General features: G+C 39.1%; 1 protein-coding gene across 2 annotated transcripts; it reads left to right on the top strand.

The window, feature by feature from the left end:
• The first annotated feature begins 1,722 nt into the window (after nucleotides 1–1,722).
• Nucleotides 1,723–26,123, top strand: LOC133304710 (uncharacterized). Of its 2 annotated transcripts, XM_061504760.1 has the most exons (7): nucleotides 1,723–1,836; nucleotides 2,042–2,118; nucleotides 2,553–2,685; nucleotides 2,827–2,930; nucleotides 24,198–24,369; nucleotides 24,471–24,611; nucleotides 24,717–26,123. In XM_061504760.1, the coding sequence occupies exons 2-7, from the start codon at nucleotides 2,069–2,071 to the stop codon at nucleotides 25,674–25,676; spliced, it is 1,560 nt and encodes a 519-aa protein (XP_061360744.1). In that variant the 5' UTR covers nucleotides 1,723–1,836; nucleotides 2,042–2,068; the 3' UTR covers nucleotides 25,677–26,123. The 2 variants fall into 2 exon arrangements, with proteins under 2 accessions (XP_061360744.1, XP_061360746.1); XM_061504762.1 differs by lacking the exons at nucleotides 1,723–1,836; nucleotides 2,042–2,118; nucleotides 2,553–2,685; nucleotides 2,827–2,930 and adding an exon at nucleotides 22,686–22,766 and having other exon boundaries at nucleotides 24,717–26,122.
• The last annotated feature ends 277 nt before the right edge of the window (nucleotides 26,124–26,400 follow it).

Raw genomic sequence — 26,400 nt, forward strand, 5'->3', positions numbered from 1 at the left:
TTGAGTGAAGATCCTTTGGAATTGCCTATGTTACAATTCGGCCATTTAGGAAAATTTAGGGATTTGATGTTGTTGACATTGCTTGGATGATGTATCATGTGTTGAATGGTAATTAGATGGGTTGTGTGATGGTTGGAAGATTGGTGAATCAATGAAAAATAATTGATGGTGTTGAGAGTCATAAAGGATCCTAGAGCGAAATATTAAGCAAAACGATGTTTAAATGACGTAAAATAAAAAGTGGCACTTGATATGGCCTTTTGGCAACCTAGTGATGCCTAAGAAAATGAGAAAGAAAATTTAGAAAAATAAATATCAAAATTACACTACGTTGGCCGAACCTACAAGGGTGTGGGGGAGGTTTTTGACATTTTTCGTATTCGGATAGAATTGGAGTGTACTGATGATTCGTACATGGTTGTTGTAGGTTGTCTTACGTTGATTTTAAATGATATAACACTCTTTCCTTATAAGAGAGAGACAGACATAGAAAAAAATTATTTAAATTTTAAATTAAAAAAAACCACTCACTTTCTCTCTCCCTTGATTTCCATCTTTCTATGTCTATCTCTCTCCTAAAATGACATAACTCATGTCATTTAAAATAACAAACACCAACCCAAGATAAAAACAGTACTTTAAAAAAAATTAGATTAATTAAAAAAATTTCTAACCTGTTTCCTTAATTTTTAAAACCCTAGGGGGTGTTTGGTATGCGGGATTCTTCGAGATTCCCGACAAACTGAATTTTTCTAAATTTTTAATTTTTGGATATTATCATAAACTGAATGCAAAAATCATATTTTTAAAAATCGAGATTTTCGGACAAATAAAATTTTTTCCTGTACTAAACCCTCGTTAAGATAAATACACTCCTTCCTACCCGTGTATATTTCTTGAATCTGAAAAAATGTTTGAATTATTTACCCGGGTACATAGGGATGTACCTGGGTAAATAACAAAAGCTAGTCATGAATGGTACATATTTGTATTTGATCATGTGTGATATCTGTATCCTCGTAGTAAGCGTGAATAGTACTACCCAGTAGAAGAGAAGTATTGGCCAGAACACTGGAACATCAAACGCACTAAAGAAAGTCATCACAAATGCAATGCAAAATGCCTTTGTGATAGAGTACCTGCACAAAAAGGAAAATTAAGCACAACTTCAGTAAAAGCAACCGTCTACATGTCAAAACAATTCTAAAGGTGTTCTCATAGCGAACTTATATGGATTGAGCAACGAAGTTCTGAGATTTTGTTATTTACCCGGGTACACCCCTATGTACCTGGGTAAATAATTCAAATATTTTTTCAGATTCAAGAAATATATCCGGGTAGGTAAAAAATTTCAAAATATACCTGGGTAGGTAGGGGTGTATCCGGATAAGCTTCATGGTCAATGGTCAAACATGGGCAGATTGATGTTATATTTTTTTGAAGAAGTTAAATTTTTAAAATAATTTATAAATAAGGTCAATTTGATAATTAATTATTAAAAAAAAACTATAATAATAAAAAAAAAGCCGATAAATATAGCTAAGCATAGTCAAGATTTACATGATCCACTTATTATATCAAATCGAAAGTGCTATCTTGCTTCAATATTCACACGATTCGATTGACAATTTTGTTGATTTTTTATAATCCTTATCAACAATAATTAAAAAACTAAAGAGATAGTTGTATGCTTTCCTTATTTATTATCATCATCAAAACTAGAAACGTGTGAAACTTTTAAAGACCGAGTAAAAAACAAATAAAAATCTGAGCTGGGTTTCATAGATCCTTCTTCAGAAATCAGAATCCTTGCTCGTTAAGGAAGACCCAAACAGGGTACACCTATAATTCCCTCTGTTTTTCTCTTTTCCATTCATTATCTTTGATATACACTCACCCCACCTTTCTCTGTTTTCCTTGCTCATTTGTTTCCCCTAATAATCGAAACTTTTAATTGCCAAACCCTGTTCAATATCGTAAACTCACTGCAATCTTCCATTTTTGGTTTCTGGTTTTTTTTTTTTTTATTCCTGTGGTTTAGGAATTGATTCTGTTCGAAACTCGCACCATGTCGATGCTCGATTCCTTCTTCAGCAAGGGTTTTAAGGCTGCCAAATGGTACTATATGATTATTTTGTTTGATCATTTACATATATAATCTGGGGTTTGATTTCTCATCTTGTAATTGTATGCTTTTTTCTACACTGGAATGAATTTAATTGTAATAGTTTTTTTCCTACCAGAAAATTGTTCTGTACAGTGCATCAATTAGCCTTGATGAACTATTTGAGATGTTTTATCCTGAATTATTGCTTTTCTTTATTTTCTCAATTACTTGGTATTTCTTTTCTCTCTCTTTTTTATGGTTTAATTGTTTAGATATTAATTATGAGGATTCAGTGTTCCAGTTTGATTTAAACAATTATTTTTATTGCAATAGTGCATCTGGACTAGAGTTCTGTATTGGTGTTTCTTTTGTTTTATTTTGTAATTTCTTTCGTGTTTAATTTATCTGTATGTGATTTGATGTTGATCAATGTTTACACTTTCAGTAAAACTCTGCTGAAACTGACAATTCCACGTATAAAGTTGCTAAGAAACAGAAGAGAGATTCTGTTGAAGAATATGAGACGTGAAATTGCCAAGCTACTTGAGACTGGCCAAGAAGCCACTGCGCGTATTAGGGTAAACCCGATTTTCATAGGATGTTTAGTTTTGCATTTTTCCAGTTTCAGAATTTTAAACCTGTGGCTCAGGGCAGAAGGAAAATCCTTTTTGGTATTTTTTCTTTTTGTAGTGCCGTTCTTGATGTGGTTATCCATGCAGGTAGAGCATATTATCAGAGAGGAGAACATGATGGCTGCTCAAGAGATCATTGAACTCTTTTGTGAACTTATCGCTGTTCGCCTTCCAATAATTGAATCTCAAAGGTATATGTTAGAGATGAAACAGAAATCTGGTTGACTAGCTTAGCTTCTTGTTTGAATTTGTATGATTTGCCAATACGATTTACATTCAAGTTAGCCATTTGTAGAACATTCATTGATAAAACTGTAGGAAAATTATTCAATGGAATTCGCAGAACTGTTTCCATGTCCTACAGAACTGACTAACTAGCAACAGGGTAGAATCAATTTGGCTTGTGGACAGGACCCGTAATCCATATTAAACAACATAAAAGCCACTTTGTTTGAGGCAGTGTTTGGTTATAAGCGAAGAAGTGATGATGAATATTTTCATCATATTATTTCAATTGGTCTGAACTCTATTTCAATGCCATTGCACAAAGTCTTCATTCATCTAGCTTGAAAGTTGACTATTGATTTAGTGAGAATTTTTACTAGATTGGTGTTTGCCAATGTGTTCTTGAACATTAATTCATACTGTTAGAATATTAGATATGATATGATTAGATATGATTGGATTCTGTCTTATCCGTAAATATTCTGACTGTATTCTGACTGTATTAGGATTAGGTTTGGGCCTTACACTTAAGCCCATTAGGGTCTCTATATATTGTAACTCCCTGACACAGATCAATACACAATGTATTCTTTTACATTTAACTTGGTACCAGAGCTATTTCGTTCTGGGAACCCTCGCTTCCGCTTAGAAATCTTGTTCTTCGCTTTAAAACCTAAGCCCACTGCTTAGGAGTCATCTTTTCTTTGCCGTGCGTCCTTCCGGCAAGACATCAAGGACTGTAAGTCCTCTCCAGGCATCTTCTGCACGTGTCCACATCCCCAAACAGTCACCGGAGCCACCATCAGCCACCGTCAGCCACTGTTCAGGCTGCCGGAGTACTTTTCCGGCGAGTTTTCAGTCTGGAACGAACGCGAACAGCACCCTCTCCTCCCGGCGACCTGATCTGTGGAAGTCCGGCCACCATCGGAGTTGTCACGCGCTCTCACGAGCCTCCAGTCTTCTCTGCGCGTGGGCTTCATGCGCCACCTTCTGCCGGCGCGTGAGCACTATTCCGGCGGCTTTTTCCGGCCGGTCTTGGACAGAGAAGCTCGTCTTCTCCTCCTTTTTCTGGATCTGTGGTTGGTTCTTTGTGGGTCTGACTTTTTGTGCGCACCTCTTCTTGATTGGTGATCAGGTTCGTTTCTCTTTATTCGGTTTATATCTTTGTGATTTAATACTATGGCAGCAAACCCTCCAATTCATTCGGAGGTCAAGTCTCCATCTCCTCCTGTGAGAAATTCTCCCAATATCATCTCTACCAATATTGGGTCCATTACCTCTTCAAAATTGAAGGGATCTGTTAATTACAAGAACTGGGCCACCTCTGTTCGAGTTTGGTTCTTTGGACAAGGATATGGGAACCATCTCACGACTAAGTCTACTGATGTCCCTAAGGAGGACAAGTCTGATTGGGAAAAGATTGACAACCAGCTTCTGAGTATCCTCTGGCAATCCATTGATCTGATCGTCTTGGATATCTTTTATTCCTTTCAAACTTGCACTGAAGTATGGGAGGAAGCAAAAAACCTCTACACTAATGATGTTCAGCAACTCTATTTCATCATCTCCCAGTTTATGGAATTGAGCAAATCATCAGACATTCAGATGGAGACATATATTGGCAAGAGTCGCTCTTTGATGCAGGCATATTTGGATATGCTGCCTTACCCTACTGATGCTACTGCATATCGGAAACAGGTGGAACGTCTCTTTATGGTTGCCACACTTTCTGGCCTTCCCGAAGAATATGATAATGTCCGTGATACTATCTTGACTAGTGGGGAGCCTGATCTATCCATGACGTATCAGCGTCTTCTGAATTTGAATAAGAAATCTGCTCCTGCATCGCGGGAATATTGGAGGTGGACGTGGTCGTGGTAGAGGCCCAGAAGGCCGTGGCCTAGGAGGCCGTGGCCCAGGAGGCCCAGGAGGTCCAGTCGGACGTGTTCAGCGACCTCGTTGTCATTACTGTCAGCAACTTGGTCATTATGAGGAACGCTACTACACAAAGTATCCTCACATGCGACCTTCTTTTGCTGCTAATATAGCTCAATCGGATACTGCTTCAAATGGTACAGTCTCTCTCTCCTCTGAAGAATATGTAGCATTCCAGGCCCTTCTCAGGAAGTCCTCTCCTCAATCTCAGGCCTCCGCTTCAGAAAATGGTAATCCTGTTGCTTGTGTTTCTCATTCTGCATCACTTGGTCCTTGGATATTTGACTCAGGTGCTACTGATCACCTCTGTGGTAATAAGGAACTCTTTTCTTCCCTTACATATTCTGAAAATTTACCCTCTTTTACTCTTGCTGATGGAACTAAGGCCCCCGTTCATGGGATTGGACAAATCTATCCAACCTCCTCATTGACCTTGACATCTGTCTATTACATTCCTCACATCCCTTATAACTTAATATCTGTTAGTAAATTGATCAATTCTCTTAATTGTATTGTCACATTCTCAAACCAATCTGTTTCTGTGCAGGACCCGGGTACGGGGAAAATGATTGGAGTGGGTCGTGAGTCACGGGGTCTGTTCTACCTTGATGTGCCGAGTCCTTTAGTTGCTTGTTCTCTCACAGAATCTCCACAACTCATCCACAGTCGTCTTGGGCATCCTAGTCTTGCGAAATTGCAGAAGATGGTTCCTCTTTTATCCGGTCTTCAAACTTTAGATTGTCAGTCATGTCAGCAAGGAAAGCACATCCGCTCCTCCTTTGCTAATCGTGTCAATAAGCGAGCTGATGCTCCTTTTTCAATTATTCATTCAGATGTTTGGGGTCCTAGTCGAAGTGTGTCTGTTTTAGGGTTTCGGTATTTTGTTACCTTTATTGATGATTTCTCCCGTTGTACTTGGATTTATTTAATGAAAAACCGTTCTGAGTTGTTTTCTATTTATCAAAGGTTTTCTGCTGGAATTCATACTCAATTTGGTGCTTCTATTTGTATTTTACGTAGTGATAATGCTAAGGAATATGTTTCTGTTGACTTTTCTCATTTCTTAGCCACATAGGGTACTTTACACCAAACCACTTGTCCTCACACTCCACAACAAAATGGAGTAGCTGAACGTAAGAATAGACATCTCATTGAGATTGCCAGGACTCTTCTTATTCACATGCATGTTCCTCTTCACTTCTGGGCTGATGTAGTCCTTGCTTCTTGCTTTCTCATCAACCGCATGCCTTCATCTGTGCTTAATAATGATATTCCTCATAACTTATTGTTTCCGGATGTTCCTTTCTTTCCTCTATCCCCACATGTTTTTGGTTGTACCTGTTTTGTTCATGATCTCACTCCTGGTAAGGATAAGTTAACATCCAAAGCCTTTAAATGCATTTTTCTGGGTTATTCTCGTCTTCAAAAGGGTTATCGCTGTTACTCTCCTGATCTCAAGCGTTACTTAGTTTCCGCTGATATCACCTTTCTTGATCAACAACCCTTTAATTCTATCCCATCTCCATTGTCACAGGTTGATCATGTTCTTCCTGTTCCTTTTCTTGACTTGTCTTTGCCAGATGCAGGTGCTTCTACTCCAGATAAGCAATCACCTATTGCTCCAGTACCTGAGAACCGTCCACTTCTCACTTATCAGCGTCGTAACACAGTACCTCCAGTCGACTCGACCCCTGCTGACTCATTGCCCCCTGCAGTTGATTCTTCCCCTCCGGATCCTTCACCAGAGGCTCTTCCCATTGCTCAAAGAAAAGGTACACGTACTACTCGTAACCCTTATCCTCTTTATACCTTCTTGAGCTATGATCGTCTTTCTCCTCCTCATTTCACCTTTGTTTCTAGTCTTTCTTCTGTTTCTATTCCTAAGACCACAGGTGAAGCACTTTGCCATCCAGGATGGCGCCAAGCGATGCTTGATGAGATGACCGCACTTCATACCAATGGCACTTGGGACCTTGTTTCTGCTCCTCCAGAGAAGTCTATAGTTGGTTGTCGCTGGGTGTTTACTGTGAAAGTTGGACCTGATGGCCATGTTGATCGTCTCAAGGCACGCCTAGTTGCCAAGGGTTTTGCTCAAATATTTGGTCTTGATTATAGCGATACATTCTCTCCAGTCGCTAAGATGGCGTCCGTCCGCCTATTTCTTGCCCTTGCTGCTGTTCGTCACTGGCCACTCTTTCAACTTGACATCAAAAATGCCTTTCTTCATGGTGATTTACAAGAAGAAGTTTACATGGAGCAACCACCTGGTTTTGTTGCTCAGGGGGAGTCTGGGAAGGTATGTCGTCTTCGAAAATCCTTATATGGTCTCAAGCAGTCCCCTCGAGCATGGTTCAGTCGCTTTAGTTCTGCTGTACAGGCGTTTGGCCTAATTCGCAGTAAAGTTGACCATTATGTATTCTATAGGATTACATCTCCTAACAAGTGCATCTATTTGTTAGTCTATGTTGATGACATCATCATCACCGGAAGTGATCAAGACGGAATCCGTCAGTTAAAACAACATTTATTCAGTGCATTTCAAACAAAGGACCTTGGGAAGCTGCGTTACTTCTTGGGAATTGAGGTGACGCAATCTAGACAGGGCATTTCTATCTGTCAAAGGAAGTATGTCTTGGATATCCTAGAAGAGACTGGTATGTTGGGGTGTAAACCAGTTGATACACTCATGGATCCTAATGTTAAGTTATTGCCCAGACAAGGGGAGCCGTTATTTGATCCTGGACGTTATCGAAGGCTGATTGGGAAGCTCAATTATCTTACTGTGACTAGGCCAGATATTTCTTTCGCTGTCAGTACGGCTAGTCAGTTCCTTGATTCCCCTTGTGATTCACATTGGGATGCTGCTGTGAGGATCCTCCGATACATCAAAGGAGCACCAGGAAAAGGTTTGTTGTATTCGGATCAGGGAAATACAGAAATTTGTGGTTACTCAGATGCCGATTGGGCAGGATCACCCTCGGACAGACGCTCTACTTCTGGTTATTGTGTCTTCTTCGGAGGAAACTTAATCTCATGGAAAAGCAAGAAACAACCTGTTGTTTCCCGATCTAGTGCAGAAGCTGAGTATCGTGCAATGGCAAATACTACCTGTGAGTTGATCTGGTTAAAGCAGTTGATTCAGGAGCTTCATCTTTGTGAACAGAAACAACCCATGACACTCATCTGTGATAATCAAGCTGCGCTACATATATCCTCTAATCCTGTTTTTCATGAGAGGACCAAACATATAGAGATTGATTGTCACTTCATTCGGGAAAAGATTCAGTCAGGAGAAATCAAGACAGCTTTTGTCAACTCGTCTAATCAACTAGCAGATGTTTTCACTAAAGCTCTTAGAGGTCCTCGAGTTGAATACATTTGTAACAAGCTTGGTGCTCATAATATATACGCACCAGCTTGAGGGGGAGTGCTAGAATATTAGATATGATATGATTAGATATGATTGGATTCTGTCTTATCCGTAAATATTCTGACTGTATTCTGACTGTATTAGGATTAGGTTTGGGCCTTACACTTAAGCCCATTAGGGTCTCTATATATTGTAACTCCCTGACACAGATCAATACACAACGTATTCTTTTACATTTAACTCATACAATATGATTTAGTTGGTGGTGATTTGATTAAATCGGTAAATGCTTCAAGCAAAATTTTGTGATTACAGAGTGCCTATAAAATTTAAAGGAAATTCTACTGGAAACTATAAAATGAGTGATGCTCTTTGGTGTTTTGGCAGTGAAGTGCCAACATGAACAAAAAGTAGTTGTAACGGGGATGAGAATACTGAGGTAATTGAGTGGATTGGTGGACATATAAGAAAATATAAAATACATACGTAAATTTATGAAAGAAAGATAGAATAGCACCTACTGAGGAGCAGATGATGGACTCTTTTGTAAGTTGGTTTGGTCATGTGAGAAAAAGATCAGTAAGGACTCTAGTAAGAAAATTGGTAGATTATCAAAGGTAGTGTTGTGTTCCTAGTTTCTTTCCCTTCAATTAACAGATAACAGAAAATAAATACTGCAACACATCCATGCATTTAACAGAAGAAGTTCACTTCCAATACATACAAGAGGTTAGACCTCTCCAAGGAGCACTCTCCTTTGCTAGCTACCCTTACATAAACCAATAACTGACTTCCTTTCTAACTGAGGATTAATTTATCCTCTTATTACAATCCAATAACTGACCATAACTAACTAGTAAGAAACTGCCTAATAGGAACTGTCTACATAATATCCTAACCAACTGCTATTGCAGTTATTTTATTGGTCTTCTATTACAATCTGCCTGTATATGAAACTGTCAACATATTCTAATAAACTGCTGTAGCAGTTATTTATTTATGTCTTCTAGTATAAACCTTGAAGGGTTTAGGACCTTGAATTTCCTTGTATGTATCAATACCTCCCGGTTGAAAAACAACCTTGTCCCCAAGGTTAAAATCTGGAAATTGATGCTGAATTGCAAGAATATCTTCCCAAGAAGCTTCCTCTGGAGGATGATCAAACCATTAATCAAAACCTGCTTAGTATGAAAATCATGGTCTTGAATAGTGCGAGAAGCCAAAATCTTCTCCGGAATAAAAATTGGAGTCATTTCTTGAAAGTCCTCCGGTAATTGTTCTTCAATGGAATGATTGCCAATAGCCTTCTTTAATTGAGATACATGGAAAACCGGATCAATAGAACATGTAACAGAATTTGTAATTGAAAAGCCACAACTCCAATTTGTTTGAGTGCAAGAAATGGACCATAACAGCAAGCAGCCAATTTAGGTGGTAATCGGCCTTGAGCAGTCACTTTTATGAGGTCTTATTTTCAAATACATCCAGTCACCAACCTGAATAAGAGAAGGAGTGCGATGTAAATTAGCATATTTGACCATCCGAGCCTATGCTCTCTCCAAGTGATACTTCAATTGTCTTAAAGCTTCATCGCGATCAATTAAATCTTTTGCTACAGCCTCAATCAAAGTTTCCCCTGGAATATACTTAATTAAAGAAGGGGGAGGTCTACCATAAACCACTTCAAAAGGTGTAGATTGAGCAGCAGTGTGAAAGCTAGTGTTATACCAATATTCTGCCCAAGGTAAATAATCTCCCCACACCTTAGGTTGTTCAGAACTAAAACACCATAGATAAGTTTCTAAAGTCCTATTCAGAACTTCTGTTTGACCATCTGTTTGTGGATGATAAGTAGTGCTAAACCGAAGTGAGTCCCCTACAATCGAAATAACTCTTTCCAAAAGCTACTCATGAAAGTGGGATCATGATCACTTACAATGGAAATTGGAACTCCATGAAGATGAACAATTTCTTTAATGAAGATTTCAGCAATGCTTTTAGCAGAATAGGGATGCTTGATCAATGATTCAATATGAAGTGACCATGTTTACTCAACCTGTCCACCACAACCAGAATTGTATCAAAACTTTTATATTTAGGTAGCCCCGTAATAAAATCTAAGTTGATTTCCTCCCAAATGGCATTTAGGAATAGGAAGTGGTTGAAGAAGACCAGCAAGAGAAGTAGCTAAATATTTATTATGCTGACAAACGACATTCAGCCACAAATTTGGTAATTGTGCCCTTCATGCCAACCCAAAACAAAGAATATGCCACTCTTCTATAAGTTCTGAATACATCGGCATTTCCACCAGTAGGAGTAGCATGAAACTCTTGTAATAACTTTGGAATCCAAGTGGATGAAGCTGAAAGTACCAATCTGGATTTATAATAAAGCCGCCCATTCTCCAATGTGTAAGCAGAATGAGAATTTGGATCAGATTTGAGATCCTCAATGATTTTAGCCAACATTGGATCTTTTTGAACTTCCTCATCAATGGCTGTTACCTCCAACCAAAAAGGTTTGGAAATAGCTTGGAGTTCTTTATCTGCATCCTTTCTAGAGAGAGCATTGGCGACTTTGTTGCTAGAACCCAATTTACAAACTATATCAAACTCATAACCCAAAAGCTTAGCAAGCCAATTCTGTTGATTTTGAGTTGTGATGCGTTGTTCAAGCAAGAATTTGAGACTTCTTTGATCAGTATACACTATAAACCTCCTGCCCAAGAGATATGGTCTCCAATTTTGAATAGCTAACACCAATGCCATTAACTCCTTTTCATAAACTAATTTAGTAAGAGAAGTTGGTCCAAGAGCCTTACTAAAAAATGCAATAGGACGTTTGTTTTGAGATAAAACAGCCCCAATACCTTTTCCACTTGCATTACAGTCAATGTCAAAAGGTTTAGTAAAATCAGGTAATACAAGTACAGAAGCAGTAATCGTAGCATGCTTTAAGGCCTCAAAGGCAAAAGAAGACTCTGCTGTCCATATAAAATTTCCATTTTTTAACATATTAGTCGATGGTTTAGCAATCTTACCATAATCACGAATAAACCTTCGATAGTAACCAGTGAGTCCTAGAAATCCTCGTAAACTCTTGAGTGATTTTGGTTTAGGCCAAACATATAATTGCATAACCTCATGTGCAGATATATCTCCCAAAACATATATAGCATGTCCATCATAAACATACACAGATATCCTCATACCAAATATATACAGATGTAAAAAAACTACACCTACCTCTCTAAATACATATCATACTGTACATATATGCATGACTATAATGTCATGCTCTAAAACCGTGTAAGCGAACAACCTCCTTAATAAAAAGTAAAGCTACCTCCTTTTCTGTGAATGGATGAGCTAGAGCAATGAAATGTGCATACTTGGACAGCCTATCTACCACCACAAATATAGTGTCCACCGCATGAGCCTTAGGAAGCCCTCCCACAAAGTCCATAGAAATGTCAGTCCAGACTTGGGAGGGAATTCGTAGGGGCTGTAAAAGACCAGCTGGAGACAGAGTTTGAGCCTTACTTTGCTGGCAGACGGAACAAGCAGCCACATATTGTTGAATTTTTTTGCGCATGCCTTCCCAATAAATTACACCGGCTATCCTTTTGAACGTTCGCAAGAATCTGGAATGACCCGCAATACACGAATAATGAAACTCGGTTAGCACCAATGGAATGAATCGTGAATGTTTAGCCAAAGCCATCTTGCCTTTGTAAAAGTGATGCCCCCTTTGCAAACTGAATTCTGAATGAGATAGTGGATCCGCAATCAAATCTTGTATAATGCGCTGCTTCTGATTATCTTGATGTAATTCTGCTTCAACCTCTTCAAACCTGTTAGAGTCCACACAAGACAGAGAGAAAAATTGCAGATTTCTAGATAAAGTTCCAGCCACAACATTTTCTTTACCCGGCTGATAGTGAATCTCAAAATCATAGCCTAGAAGCTTTGAGATCCATTTTTGTTGTTCCTCCCCCAATATGGTTTGGTCTGTAAGAAACTTGAGACTTTTTTGATCGGTTTTAATTACAAAATGATTGCCAAGAAGATAGGGACGCCACTTCTGAACTGCATATACAATCACAATGAGCTCTTTCTCGTATATTGATTTTTCTTGTGCTCTTGGAGAAAAAGCTTGGCTAAGATAACTAATTGGTCTGCCCTCCTGCATAAGAACAACACCAATTCCGCACCCAGAAGCATCAGTCACCACCACAAACTATTTAGAAAAATCTGGGAGTGTCAAAACTGGAACAGAACACATGGCCATTTTAAGTTGATCAAATGCCTTCTGAGCTTCTACATTCCACTTAAAGCTGTCTTTCTTTAAAAGGTTAGTTAAGGGCTGGCTATTTTTTCATAGCCTTGCACAAACTTCCTATAGTAACCTGTAAGGCCCAGATTACCCCTTAGACTTTTAACATCCTTTGGAACATGCCACTTTGACATAGCTGCAATTTTCTTTGGGTCAGCTCTCACACCATCAGAGGCAATAATATGACCAAGATACTCAATCTGTCGTTGAGCAAATTCACATTTCTTTTTATTTTTAAACAGACTGTGCTGCCTTAAAATCTCAAACACCACCCTTAGATGCTCCAAATGTTCACGGTCACCTTTGCTATAAATTAATATATCATAAAAAAAAAAAGAACAAACTTCCGCAAAAATGGTTTGAGGATCTCCTTCATGAGAGATTGGAAGGAGGATGGAGCATTTGTGAGCCCAAAGGGCATCACCAAGTACTCATAGTGACCCTCATGGGTCTTAAAAGCAGTTTTGGCTATATCCTGCTCCTGCATCCTAATTTGATGGTATCTCGACTTCAGATCCAGTTTGGAATAAATGCGGGACCCCTTAATTCATCAAGGAGTTCGTCAATTACAGGCAAGGAGAACTTATCACGAATGGTTAGCTTGTTTAGGGCTTGATAATCCACACAGACTCGCCAGCTCCCATCCTTCTTTCTCACCAAAATTACTGGGTTCGAGTAAGGACTAACACTTGGCTGAATCATACCAGAATTGAGCAACTCAGAAACTAAATTTTCAATTAAAATCTTTTTGGTAGTGGGGATATCTGTAGGGCCTGATGTTGGGGACTTCACTTCTTGGCTTCAAAATGATGGCATGATCCTGACGTCTACTAGGTGGCAGCCCTTGGGGTATACGAAAAATATCCTCAAATTCTTGCAATAAGGACTTCAACTCTGGCTAAGACGGTTCTAGCACCTGCTCCTTCTCCAATACCCAATGTCGATTCACAAGGTACCCTTGACCCCCCTCAGACAGAGCCTTTATGGTTGAACGAAAAGAGGCATTGGTCTTCTTGCAAGTCAAAGACAGGTCTCCTCTTAGTATCACTTCCTTATCGTCAGCCAAAAATTTTAATGTTAGCTGATTAAAATCAGCCTTGATTTCCCCCAAACTTCGTAACCATTCCATCCCCAAAATCACTTCAGCACTACTCAAATCAAAAATAAAAAGATCTTGTTGGGTAACAGTACCTTGGATCTGAATAGGAACCAGTTTGCAAACTCCTTGAGTTCCCACCTTATAACCATCTCCAACTACAATGCTTTGTTTCAGAGTCTCTTCAACTTGTAACTTCAATCGTTCAGCCACAGTACGACTGATGAAATTATGTGTGGCTCCACTATCCACCAACATAGTAACCCTTTCGCCACAGATTGACCCCCACAGCTGCAGTGTTTGGTTTGAAGAGAGCCCCAAAACACTATACATTGACAGTTGCAACACCTCTCCTTGTTCGTTCTTGGTTTCTTCGGTTGGCAGCTCCGTGGATGGCTGTGCTCTTCGAGGAACTCTTCTCCTTCGTCGTCGATCATGAGTAAATTCAATTGAGCAACCTTGCATCTGTGACTCAGGTTCCAGTTTTCTTCGCACTTGAAACACCCCCCACTTTTTCGCATCTCTCGAAGCTTAGTTTGGGTCAATTGACGGTCATCATCCCTATATCCATAGGTTCTAGCACCTTCCACTGTGTTGTTTTGTCCAGAAGATGCCATGATATTTCCACGCGTTGCTGTGGGTAGACGTGTGTCATTGACGGATGCATTTGTAGCTGTCCGCGTGGCCCCTGCAGCTCCATTGATTGCAAAGCTCACGTGCCTGGTCCCTGATGAGTTAAATGAAGGTTTGGGCTGGAAGTTATGAGTTGGCCCAATTCCTCTCAACTTAGATCCAATTCCAAACCCGTCTGACATCCAAGCCCAATTCCTCTTCTCCAACAACACCGTCTCCCTCATCATCTCCCCCAACGAATCCAGATTCCATTGTAACAGTTCAGTGCGTAAACTCTTGCAAAGTCCATGTTGCCAAATCTCCTTCAGAATTTGCTCGTCGGCATCCTGGAGGGGGCTAATAATTCGTTCGAATTCAGTTCTATATTTCGTCGCGCTCCCCGTTTACTTCAAACTCATGAGTTCTTGATACAGGCTGCCAATGGCCTCGAGTTGAAACCTGTCAAGAGCATCCGTTCTGAAATCAGCCCAAGAAGCGTTAAGGTTGTGTCGTTCCCACACCTGAAACCAGTTGAGCGCAGGTCTATCCAACACCACCATGACAGCGTTCACCTTGTCTCTGTCTGCTATTCGATTGACCAAAAAATAACGTTCAACCTTCGTGAGCCAAGAGTATACATCTTCCCCTAAGAATCTGGGCATCTCGAGCCTTGTTGGTGGCCAACCTGTTGCACGAACCCCATGTTCGTTCCGCACTTCAGATCCCTGAGATTCATGGCTTTCACGTCAAGAACGTCCTCGTCATCGATTCCCGTTGTGAGTACCCCTTTCTCGACTGCGTGGACTTTCTCTTCTACTATGGGAACTCTGCTGCAGAAGCTCCATTATCTTGTTCAACCGTTGGTCAGTCCTTTGAAATCATTCTTCCACGATCTCCTCACTCTTGCGACACCGTTCCTCGAGCGTTTCCATTCTAGCGTCCATTTGACGGGTGAGCACCATTCAAAGCACCCTTAGGATCGGAGTGCTCTGATACTAGTTGATGAGATTGGATCAGAGAAGTTAAGAAATCAACAAGATACACACTTTTCTGGCCTAGATAACTGGATTTTCTGTATTAATATGGAAAAAAAAGTAAACAACTACAGTCTCAACTATTACAATTAAAAAATGCACAAAGCTAAATGACTACTACTAAGAACAGAAGACCAGCTACCCTGTACCCTGAGATACATGTTCAGTACAATGGAAGAGGTACTGATTCTCTCCCAATCCCAAGTCCTTAGTCCTTTTCTGCCCCATGCCCACACCCCTCACCATCATTTATTCCTTCTAACTGACTAGCCACGTCAGCACAATTCCCGTTCTCTCTTCCAACAACCTATTCTTCTAGAATATCCTGATTAACAGAATTATCATTCTCCAATAATCCCCTGTATCGCCTCCTAGCATACACCTTCGTATGAATCCTATCATAATCTCACATACACAATTATCAAAACAACTATTCCAAACATCCAATAAAACTTAACAAAACTTCTAATTCATTTGCTCATCATATAACTTAACTTATACATAACTGAATCTCTTACCGGTTATCCTATAGGATAATAACCTGAAACTAAACCTTGATATCACATTACTTCCAAATACTGAATCATAGACAATCCTTGGAGAATTCATCACATAATCTGTCGTCATATCAAATCACATAATCAAATCGTACTTCCTGGTTAAATATCCAGTCACAATATCAAATCATGATATCTGGTTAAATATCTAATCATCACATCAAATACTGATACCGGTCAAATATCCAGTCATCACATCAAATACTAATACTGATCAAGTATCCAATAATTATATCAAATATTAATACCGGTCAAATATCTAATCATCACATCATCAAATACTGATATCGGTCAAATATCAATCATCATATCAAATACTGATACCGGTCAAATACATGGCAAAACATGTCAAATCCGTATACAATGGTAGAAAGGTATTTACCAAAAATGAAAATCCATATGTAAAGAACCATGGGATACACCACCCCAAAAGCTAGCTCAAAGGGTGGGAGTGCCCAAAGCCTTATAAACTTCACATTAGTTGCACATACAACCAATGTGGGACTATCTCAACACGCCCCCTCACACAAGAGCCCATTGGGCTTGAAGAGTGGACAATGCAACAGGCCCAGCCTACCTGTGCTAAGAAACGCCACAAGAGAAAGTGGGGAACGCCGAGGCTCTGATACCATATTGAATCTGAAATATATTGTATATTCAAGTGTGTAAGTCTGTACAAGGAGGCTCTCTATTTATAGAGACTAAAAGACCTAATGGGATGACCTAATGGGCCAAGCCCACAATCTAGACTATTCTAATAATAATAAATTAATATTATTTCTAACAAGGCTTTGGGCACTCCCACCCTTTGAGCTAGCTTTTGGGGTGGTGTATCCCATGGTACTTTACATGGTATCAAAGCTCTCGATCTGAGGGCTCTGCTTCCGCATATATATCTTTTCCTTTCTTTTTACTGTCGTGCATCATACCGGCAACCATCCTTTCACACCTAACCCTTATTTAGTCACAAATTTCTTGTCATCAACCTCGTATCATCAGGAAAAAGATCGTCAGCCTCCGTTCATTGCCGGAAACCGCCACAAAACCACCGTCCGCCACTGTTCACCGCCGTCAGACTGCTTTTCCGGCGACTTTTCCGACCAACCACCACGCGATCAGTAGCGGCTCAGGGAGGCGACCCTGTCTGTCCAAGCCGCGTGTTGATCGGAGCATCCACGCGCCGCCACGCGCCGGTGGAAGTCTCCGGCGGCCGAACCACTGTTCCAGCGCGTGAGCCACCGTCCGGCCACCGTTCCAGGCCGGACCACCACCATCTTGCTCGCCTCCTCACTCTCTTTCCAGATCTGGTCTCCGTTCGTTGTGGGTCCCATCCGTTTGAAAGATATCAGTGAAAAACCTGTTGTTTGGACACTTTTATGCAACGTTTTTTGCGCGATTTCTTGCTTTCTTGTAGTTCTTTGCTATTTTCTAGTTATCTCCTTTTATTTTGTGATGGAGGGCTCAAATAATGCGTCCAAAAACACGACTGGCATCATCTCCGGTACTACCCCATCTCCATTCTTTTCTCGGGCCAATTGGAACAGTGGACGTGGTCGCAGACGTGGCCGCAGACAGAGGCCTCGTTGCAATTATTGCCAGAATCTTGGGCATTTTGAAGAACGCTGCTATAGGAAGTACCCTCATTTGAAGCCACCGTCTGCCAAATTTGCTTAAACTGATGTTACGCCACCTTCAACTGGATTAGTAACTCTTTCAAGTGCCGACTATGAGGCACTTCTCAAGAAGGTTTCTTCTCAGCATCCTACTCAAGACACTGGTAATCATGTTGCTTGTTTTTATCAATCATCTCTTGGACCCTTGATAATAGACTCAGGTGCTACTCATTATTTTTGTGGTAATAAAGATTTCTTCACTTCACTTTCTTATTCTAATAACCTACCCCCTGTCACTCTTGCTGATGGCACTAAGGCTCCTGCTCGTGGAATTGGAGAAGCCAACCCAACTCCCCTTTTAACTTTGAGTTCTGTTTATTATATACCTGACATTCCTTTTAATTTAATCTCTGTTAGTCAGTTGATTCATTCTTTTTCATGTACTATTACCTTCTCTAAACAATCCTTTTCTATGCAGGATTCGGGTACGGGGAAGACGATTGGAGCAAGCGTTGAGTCACGAGGTCTCTACTATCTGATTGCACCACCTTCTCCAGTAGCCTGTTCTCTCACAGAGTCTCCTGAGCTAATTCACAGCCGTCTGGGTCATCCAAACCTCTCCAAGCTTCAGCATATAGTTCCTTTTTTATCCAATCTTAAGTCTTTAAACTGTCATTCTTGTCAGCAAGGAAAACACACTCGCTCCTCCTTTGCTAATAGAGTCAATAAAAGAGCTGATGCTCCTTTTTCTATTGTTCATTCTGATATTTGGGGTCCAAGTCGAACAACGTCTGTTTTGGGTTTTCAGTATTTTGTCACCTTTATTGATGATTTCTCCCGTTGCACTTGGGTTTATTTAATGAAAAATCGTTCTGAGTTATTTTCAATTTATCAAAAGTTTTGTGCAGAAATAAAAACTCAATTTGGTTCTTCTATTCAAATCTTGCGCAGTGATAATGCAAAAGAGTATGTGTCTCTTTAATTTTCTAAATTTCTGGATACACAAGGGACGATACACCAGACTACCTGTCCCCACACTCCACAACAAAATGGAGTTGTTGAACGTAAAAATAGACATCTAGTTGAAACTGCACGTACCCTTCTCATTCATATGAACGTCCCACTCCGTTTTTGGGCAGATGCTATTATCACCTCATGTTTCCTTATCAACCGCATGCCCTCTTCTGTGCTAAATAATGATGTTCCCCACAATATTTTGTTTTCCGGAGCACCTTCTTATCCTCTGCCTTTACATATTTTTGGTTGTACTTGTTTTGTTCATGATCTTACTCCAGGTAAAGACAAGTTGACATCCAAAGCCTTCAAATGTATTTTCCTTGGGTATACACGTTTTCAAAAAGGGTATCGTTGCTATTCTCCTTATCTCAAGCGTTATATCGTTTTTGCTGATGTCACTTTCCTTGATCAGCAGCCTTTTCACTCTACTCCGTCTCCAGTGTCCCAAGTTGATCAGGTCCTTCCTGTTCCTTTTCTTGACTTGTCTTTACCAGCTGCAGGTGACCCTATTCCAGAGGAGCAACCAATTACCTCCATACCTGCAGATCGTCCTCTCCTCACATACCAGCGTCGTCAGCCTGCACCTCCTCCGACTTTGCCTCTTGATGACTCATCGCCCTTTCCCGTCGGCTCTTCTCCTCCGGATCCTCCATCAGAGACTCCTCCCATTGCCCTTCGAAAAGGTATTCGATCCACTCGAAATCCTCATCCCCTTTATTCTTTCTTGAGTTATGACAGACTTTCTTCACAACATTTTACTTTTGTTTCTAGTCTCTCTTCTGTTTCCATCCCTAAAACCACAGGTGAAGCACTATCTCATCCAGGGTGGCGCCAGGCGATGCTTGATGAAATGCAGGCACTTCACTCCAATGGCACTTGGGATCTTGTTCGTGCTCCTCCCGGGAAGTCTGTTGTTGGTTGTCGATGGGTGTTCACAGTTAAAGTTGGTCCTGATGGCACTGTTGATCGCCTTAAAGCTCGCTTAGTGGCCAAGGGATACACACAGATCTTTGGTCTTGATTATGGGGATACCTTTTCTCCTGTTGCTAAGATGGCTTCTGTTCGCCTGTTTCTTGCCCTTGCCGCCATTCATCACTGGCCCCTTCTCCAACTTGATATTAAAAATGCTTTTCTACATGGTGACTTGCAGGAGGAAGTTTATATGGAGCAACCACCAGGTTTTGTTGCTCAGGGGGAGAATTCTGGAATGATATGTAAACTTCGGAAATCTTTATATGGCATGAAGCAATCTCCTCGGGCCTGGTTTAGCCGCTTTAGTTCAGTTGTTGAATCCTTTGGATTAATCAGAAGCAAAGCCGATCATTCTGTCTTTTACCGGCATAGCTCTTCTGGCCAGTGCGTTTATCTCCTGGTCTATGTTGATGACATTATCATTACAGGCAGTGATCAGACCGGGATTGATCAGTTGAAAGAGCATTTATTCAATCAATTTCAGACCAAAGATCTTGGCAGACTTCGATATTTCTTGGGGATCGAAGTTGCACAGTTTAGGCTGGGCATTTCCATCTGCCAGAGGAAGTATGCACTGGATATCCTAGATGAGACTGGCATGTTAGGCTGTAAACCCATTGATACACCTATGGACCCCAATGTTAAGTTATTACCAGGACAGGGGGAGCCACTGCCAGATCCTAGTCGCTACCGCCGACTAGTTGGAAAATTGAATTATCTTACTGTGACAAGACCAGATATCTCCTTCGCAGTGAGTGTTGCAAGTCAATTTCTTGATTCTCCCTGTGACTCCCATTGGGATGCAGTTATTAGAATTCTCCGATATATTAAAAGGGCGCCAGGAAGAGGTTTATTATATACAAATAAAGGGAGTTCAGAGATCTCTAGTTATTCAGATGCTGACTGGGCAAGTTCTCCTTCAGATAGACGATCCACCTCAGGGTATTGTGTTCTCTTCGGAGGAAATTTGATCTCTTGGAAGAGTAAGAAGCAAACTGTGGTCACCAGATCCAGTGCGGAGGCAGAATATCGGGCAATGGCAAATGCAACCTGCGAGCTCATCTGGCTGAGTCAATTGCTGAAGGAACTCCATCTCTGTGAACAAAGGCCTATGAAGCTCATTTGTGACAACCAAGCCGCTTTGCATATATCCTCTAACCCAGTCTTTCATGAGAGGACCAAGCATATAGAAATTGATTGTCATTTTGTTAGAGAAAAGATCCAGTCAAGGGAGATCGATACAGCATTTGTCAATTCCAATGATCAACTTGCGGATGTATTCACTAAAGCTCTTAGAGGTCCCCGAATAGATCATATTCGTAACAAGCTGGGAGCTTTTGATATATATGCACCAGCTTGAGGGGGAGTGTTAGAAATAATATTAATTTATTATTATTAGAATAGTCTAGAATAGTCTAGATTGTGGGCTTGGCCCATTAGGTCATCCCATTAGGTCTTTTAGTCTCTATAAATAGAGAGCCTCCTTGTACAGACTTACACACTTGAATATACAATATATTTCATATTCAATTCCATATAACATATCCGTACATAACGATACATAGTATAACTGAAATCATATAACAACTAATAATACAACATCCAATAGTTAAAATCTCTAATCAGAGAGTCCAGATAGATATATCATATAAGCATAACTAGGAATACGACATTCTGTAGTTAATATCCTTATATAGATAGTCCACAAATATGTTTGAGAACATACGTCCCTCCAGAGTAAACCAGAGTCAACCGAGCATCGGATGCACTCATGGCAAATATCAAATATGTTCATTGGCCAAGAACCAGAAATACATATATACATATCCGTATATAACAGCCAAATGTGTGTTTTCTCACACGTAAGGTGTCCCTTACAATAATAAGGGTGGCATATATATATATATATTTGTCTCATAACAAAATCCATAACTTATCCACCATTACATCATTCATCAATACCGAAATCATCACATCATCTCACTTATCACTTATCAATCAAATCATCAGAAATACATATCTTATTCACCATCAGATCATCAGAAACACATATTATATAGTCACATAATTTCATCCTATATGAATGCAACTATACTAGTGTCTAACAAACATCAGTCATACAAACATAAAACCAAAGTCCCACTGGACTGTGATGGAACATCAAGTTAGAAAAATACTCTTAAACCAAGAGCTTACCTATAAAGTTTTCCTTGTAAATAGCTTGATCTTCCAAGATTACTTCTCTACTCCACACTATTTTCATAAATAAAAGCACTATCAATCACCAAACATCTATTACTTGAAATTCAAGAAACTAACACTTTACATGTTAATTCCCACAATCATACTTGAATTTAAATAACCTCCTAGGTTATTTTCTTAATATGGCCGAAACCAACATACTATGAAGTCATTGTAAAAGTTCTACAAACCATGCTTACTTGTATCAATAATATTTAGATTAGTTTTAAAACTACAAAGCACCATTTAACATAAAACTCATTTCAATTATACTTAACCCTAACATGGCCAAACCATGAACTATAGGGTTCCATGACTTCAAAAGTCATCTTTTAACAATTAATTACTCAAATTGACTATACAACAAGCAATGGTAACAATCACCATTGAAAATTACATTGAATCAACTTCCAACATAATTTTCATGTTTTAACCTAAACATAACATATTTGGTTATCTCATTTCCTAACCTTTTCCATATAAACTTCATAGTCAATTTCATCATTCATAAGATCATGACCACTAATCATCATTGATACCAAATTATATCAACTCAAATCATAATTTTTCTTGCTTGGCCGAATTGGAACATATCAAATTTCATAGATTTTACATACATTAACATAGCTAATTCATACTCCACTTAACTTGTTCATACACTAGAAACTTTACACAACATTTAAACATCATGAACCACAATTCTAATGCCACTTAAAACATTATGGCCAAATTGCACTTATCTAGGAGTCATAAATTTTCTTCAAACTTTAACTAATTATCAATCAAACCTTTCATCAATATGTCATCCATTAATCATATTTTCACATAGACTTGTAATCAAGTATTTAGTCTACATCATTTTTCATGCTCATAGCCAAAATCCTATTTGAATTTTTCAACAATCCATCATGCATTTTCAAGGCTTGCCCTTTTTGTTCTATGGAGTTCGACCAACATAGAGAGGAAGAAGAAAAGAAGGTGGCGTGGAAGCTAAGAATAGAGAGCAACCGACCTTATGTATGAAAATTCACTAAGTTGCTTAAGTTTTATGCTTGTTTGACTTTTCTACTTTAAAATAATTACCATTGGTTACCATTTTATGCATCTTTGACCCATTTTTTATAAATTTCTCTAATCATAATTTGATCAATTTAAGATCACTTCAAGCCTACAAAATTTGCCAAACTATTTAATTAAGGGTTTTATTAATCTCATGTTAAAGGAGATAGTTATCTCATGTCATAGAGATAAATTTGTGGGTTCCACCACCTCAAAAAAGAAAAGAAAAGAAAAGAAAAAGGTGGCACAGTTATCGAAGGGTGTGTAGGAGGAAAAACTTATCTCATGTAACATGAGAATAGTTTTTCTCTTTAATTAAACTATCAAAATCAAGTTTTGGCTAAGTTTTGCCTATTTGCAAAATGGTCCCTAAACTTTTACATATTTATACGTTGCCCCACAAACTTTTCAAATAATACTATTTGGGTCCTAATTAATTTGTTTGGCATGAACTGTATCCTCATACTTATTATCATGTCAATTATATGATTTATTTGTCAGAATTTCCTTGAATACACACTTAATTCCTTAAACACTTGCTTAACATAACTTGATAGTAAGGATTGTTTTAATATTCTATTATTTTGTTGCTTTATTTGAAAATTAGCACCCTTGATTCCATGGCATGCATGCCCACAAAATTAATTGGGTTGGTGATTGATGAATCCAAATATAAGTAAGTACAGCTTGAGGGAAAATAAATAATAAATAAGAAAAATAATATATATAGACACACACACACACACATATATATTGTAAAAAATAAGTAAATAAATAATAAAAAAATAGAGAAAATCTACCCCTCCACAATATTAATAGTTTTTCTCCACTTCATCCTAAGAGAAACCGTACGTTAATCTATTTCCCACATTATTAATGCTGAAGCATATACATTTTCTTTACAATGTTTAATTTCTTTCCGTGTTTGACCCTCTCATCACTTCATTTTGAGGGAAATACTTATGTTATTTTGCACAAAGTAATCTAATATTGGATTGTGTCTGTATTGATATGCGTTACCAGGTTGTTGCAAAATAAAGAAGCTTGCCTTAGACTACTTTGTTTAAATATTCAATCAACCAAGTAATATTGGGTTAAACTGTTACAGTTCCCACTCCTGAATGGTTGTCAATGCTGTTGTAATCTTCTTAGAGCTTGTATTGTCTACTATCAGCATTGTTGGGAAGGCTAAGAACTTTGCTCAATTTTATATCTTTGAGAACATGACTAGTTTGAAGATAGTGTTTAATGGATTTTTAAAGCTGTTCAGGTCGTCAAATTATTTTTCAAAAGTATGTTATGATGGAGACCCAATCATTTTTGTATCCAACGTATAAAAGGTCAACCATTATTCTTTAATTATGTATCAAAATTCTCAAATGTGTTCAGGGAATGTCCCCTAGACTTGAAGGAAGCCATATCTAGTGTATGTTTTGCTGCACCAAGATGTGCCGATCTGCCAGAGTTGTTACAGGTCCAGTTACTATTTGCTACGAAATATGGGAAGGAGTTTTTATCTGCTGCAACTGAGCTCAGGCCAGACTGTGGTGTTAATCGCCAGGTTTCATGAATTTTTCATGCTATACAGACTTTTTCTTTTCTTTTGTGGGTAAAACATCTCATATAAAAAGATATTTTCTTGTGTGGTATTCTCAATTGCAGTTAATAGAGCTGCTGTCAGTTCGTGCTCCTTCACCGGAAAAGAAACTCAACATTCTAAAAGAAATTGCTGTTGAGCATGAGTTAGATTGGGATCCAGCTGCTTCAGAAACTGAGTTCTTTAAAAAACACGAAGACTTACTGGTAAGTATTAGACTGTAGTGACTAGCTAGAAGGGAAAAAAACTGGCCATGGTATGTTAAATTCTTTCTTTCTCGCACCATTACCTTGTATTCCCTCCTTTGTCAGAGTGGCCCCACCCAATTTTTTAGTGGATCAAAGTTGCCGCTTCCTGAAGAAAAACACAATGAAGAATTGTACTCTGCTGATGATACACCCAATAATGAACAACCTGATTCTGATTCTGGCTCTGACACATTAGAATTTCCTGAAGTTCCTGCGGTATCAGTCCGGTCTAATGCAAATGTTGCCACAGCTCCAGAAATGGTTACACCTCCACCTATGCCACCCCCTGAAGTTGATCTTCATTCATCAAGCCATTCTGGAGACTTTTCAGATCTAAAGCAGGAGCAAGTTGAAGAAATATCAACTGTTCACAAAGATGAACCCCATACTTCATTTGGTGAAATGGGAAGTAAACAGTTTGTGCCATTCATATCCCCTCCAACAGTATCATCTGGATCATTTTCTGCAAGACATAGTGACTCACCTCCCTACTTATCAAGCACAAAATCTGAAGCCAATGTGGACTTGCAGGATGTTTTGGCTGCTGCCCATAATGCTGCTGAAACTGCCGAACGTGCTGCCGCTGCAGCTCGGTCAGCAGCTAGCCTTGCTCAAGTCCGTATTAACGAGCTTACTAAGAAAAAAAATAGTGAACAAGTACCAGACAGCAGCTCTGAGAACCCATTTTATACAGGTGGTGATAATAAATCTACTACAGAAAGGGGAGATTTCACTGAGCACAATACTGCAGGTAACTCTGATGACAGTGGTAGAAATGATCTTGAACTTCACCATGATCATTATGCTTCCCCAGGCTCTCATTCATCAAGTTTTCCTTCATTTGGTACACTGAAGGAAGATTTTTATTCTTCCCTACCCAATGATCATGTTTTGGATGACAAATCCTCTAGTCACCAGCCAAAGAGATTACCTTCAATGGATGATGATTCATATTTCTCCTACCCCAACCTATTTACCTCACAAAACTCAAATGTTGCATATCAGACTCACTCAGATAAATAGCCGTTCCAATCATGATCTGTGACAGGGAATTATCATTCAACCACACATTTCCTCATATGACTATGCTGTCTTGCAAGTGTGTTTTATGCTGCTGTATAATTGAATCTATTATTTATTTTTATTTGTTTTGCTTTATTTTCGAAGAGCATTAAATTTCCGGCTTTATTGTCTACATAGTATGGCTGGCTTTTCAGAATGAACGGGCACTGCAAGTAATTAATTGCTTTAGTTCAGGAGCCTTCCTGTTTGTGGCTGAGGCTGCAATGAATGTATAAATTAAATAGTGTTGGAATAAATGCTTTCAACTTCATTTTTCTTTTTATTTGTAGTGCCATGTAGAAATCCCATGCTTGGTAAGTTAGGTCACGAGAGGATACTAGACATGTAATGCATTCATGTAAATGCATTCAAAACTACATATGTAATTATTGTAATATTGTTGCATGTTAGTGTGGAATATTATCACTTTACTGTTTTAGTATTTTTCTTCTTTGAGTACATTTAGATGGTACCACATCTTTAAGCTTCTTGTTCATATCAACTGCGTTAGACCTATTAGATATGCATCCTTCGACGAGAAATTATTCATGCCTTTCCAAGCCCCTTATCTTTGTGAACCAAAATTTTGAGTACCTGGTTAGTTAGTGGGTTCAAAATATTGCAGGCAAGGGGCTAACAAACTTGCCAAGGAAACTTGATTCTTTAAAATCTTAACGTATTGTTG

The sequence above is a fragment of the Gastrolobium bilobum genome, unplaced genomic scaffold, assembly GCF_033153095.1.
Source record: "Gastrolobium bilobum isolate Gb01-03AN ecotype WA unplaced genomic scaffold, APGP_CSIRO_Gbil_v1 utg34743, whole genome shotgun sequence".
In the NCBI taxonomy this organism is placed as follows: Eukaryota; Viridiplantae; Streptophyta; class Magnoliopsida; order Fabales; family Fabaceae; genus Gastrolobium; species Gastrolobium bilobum.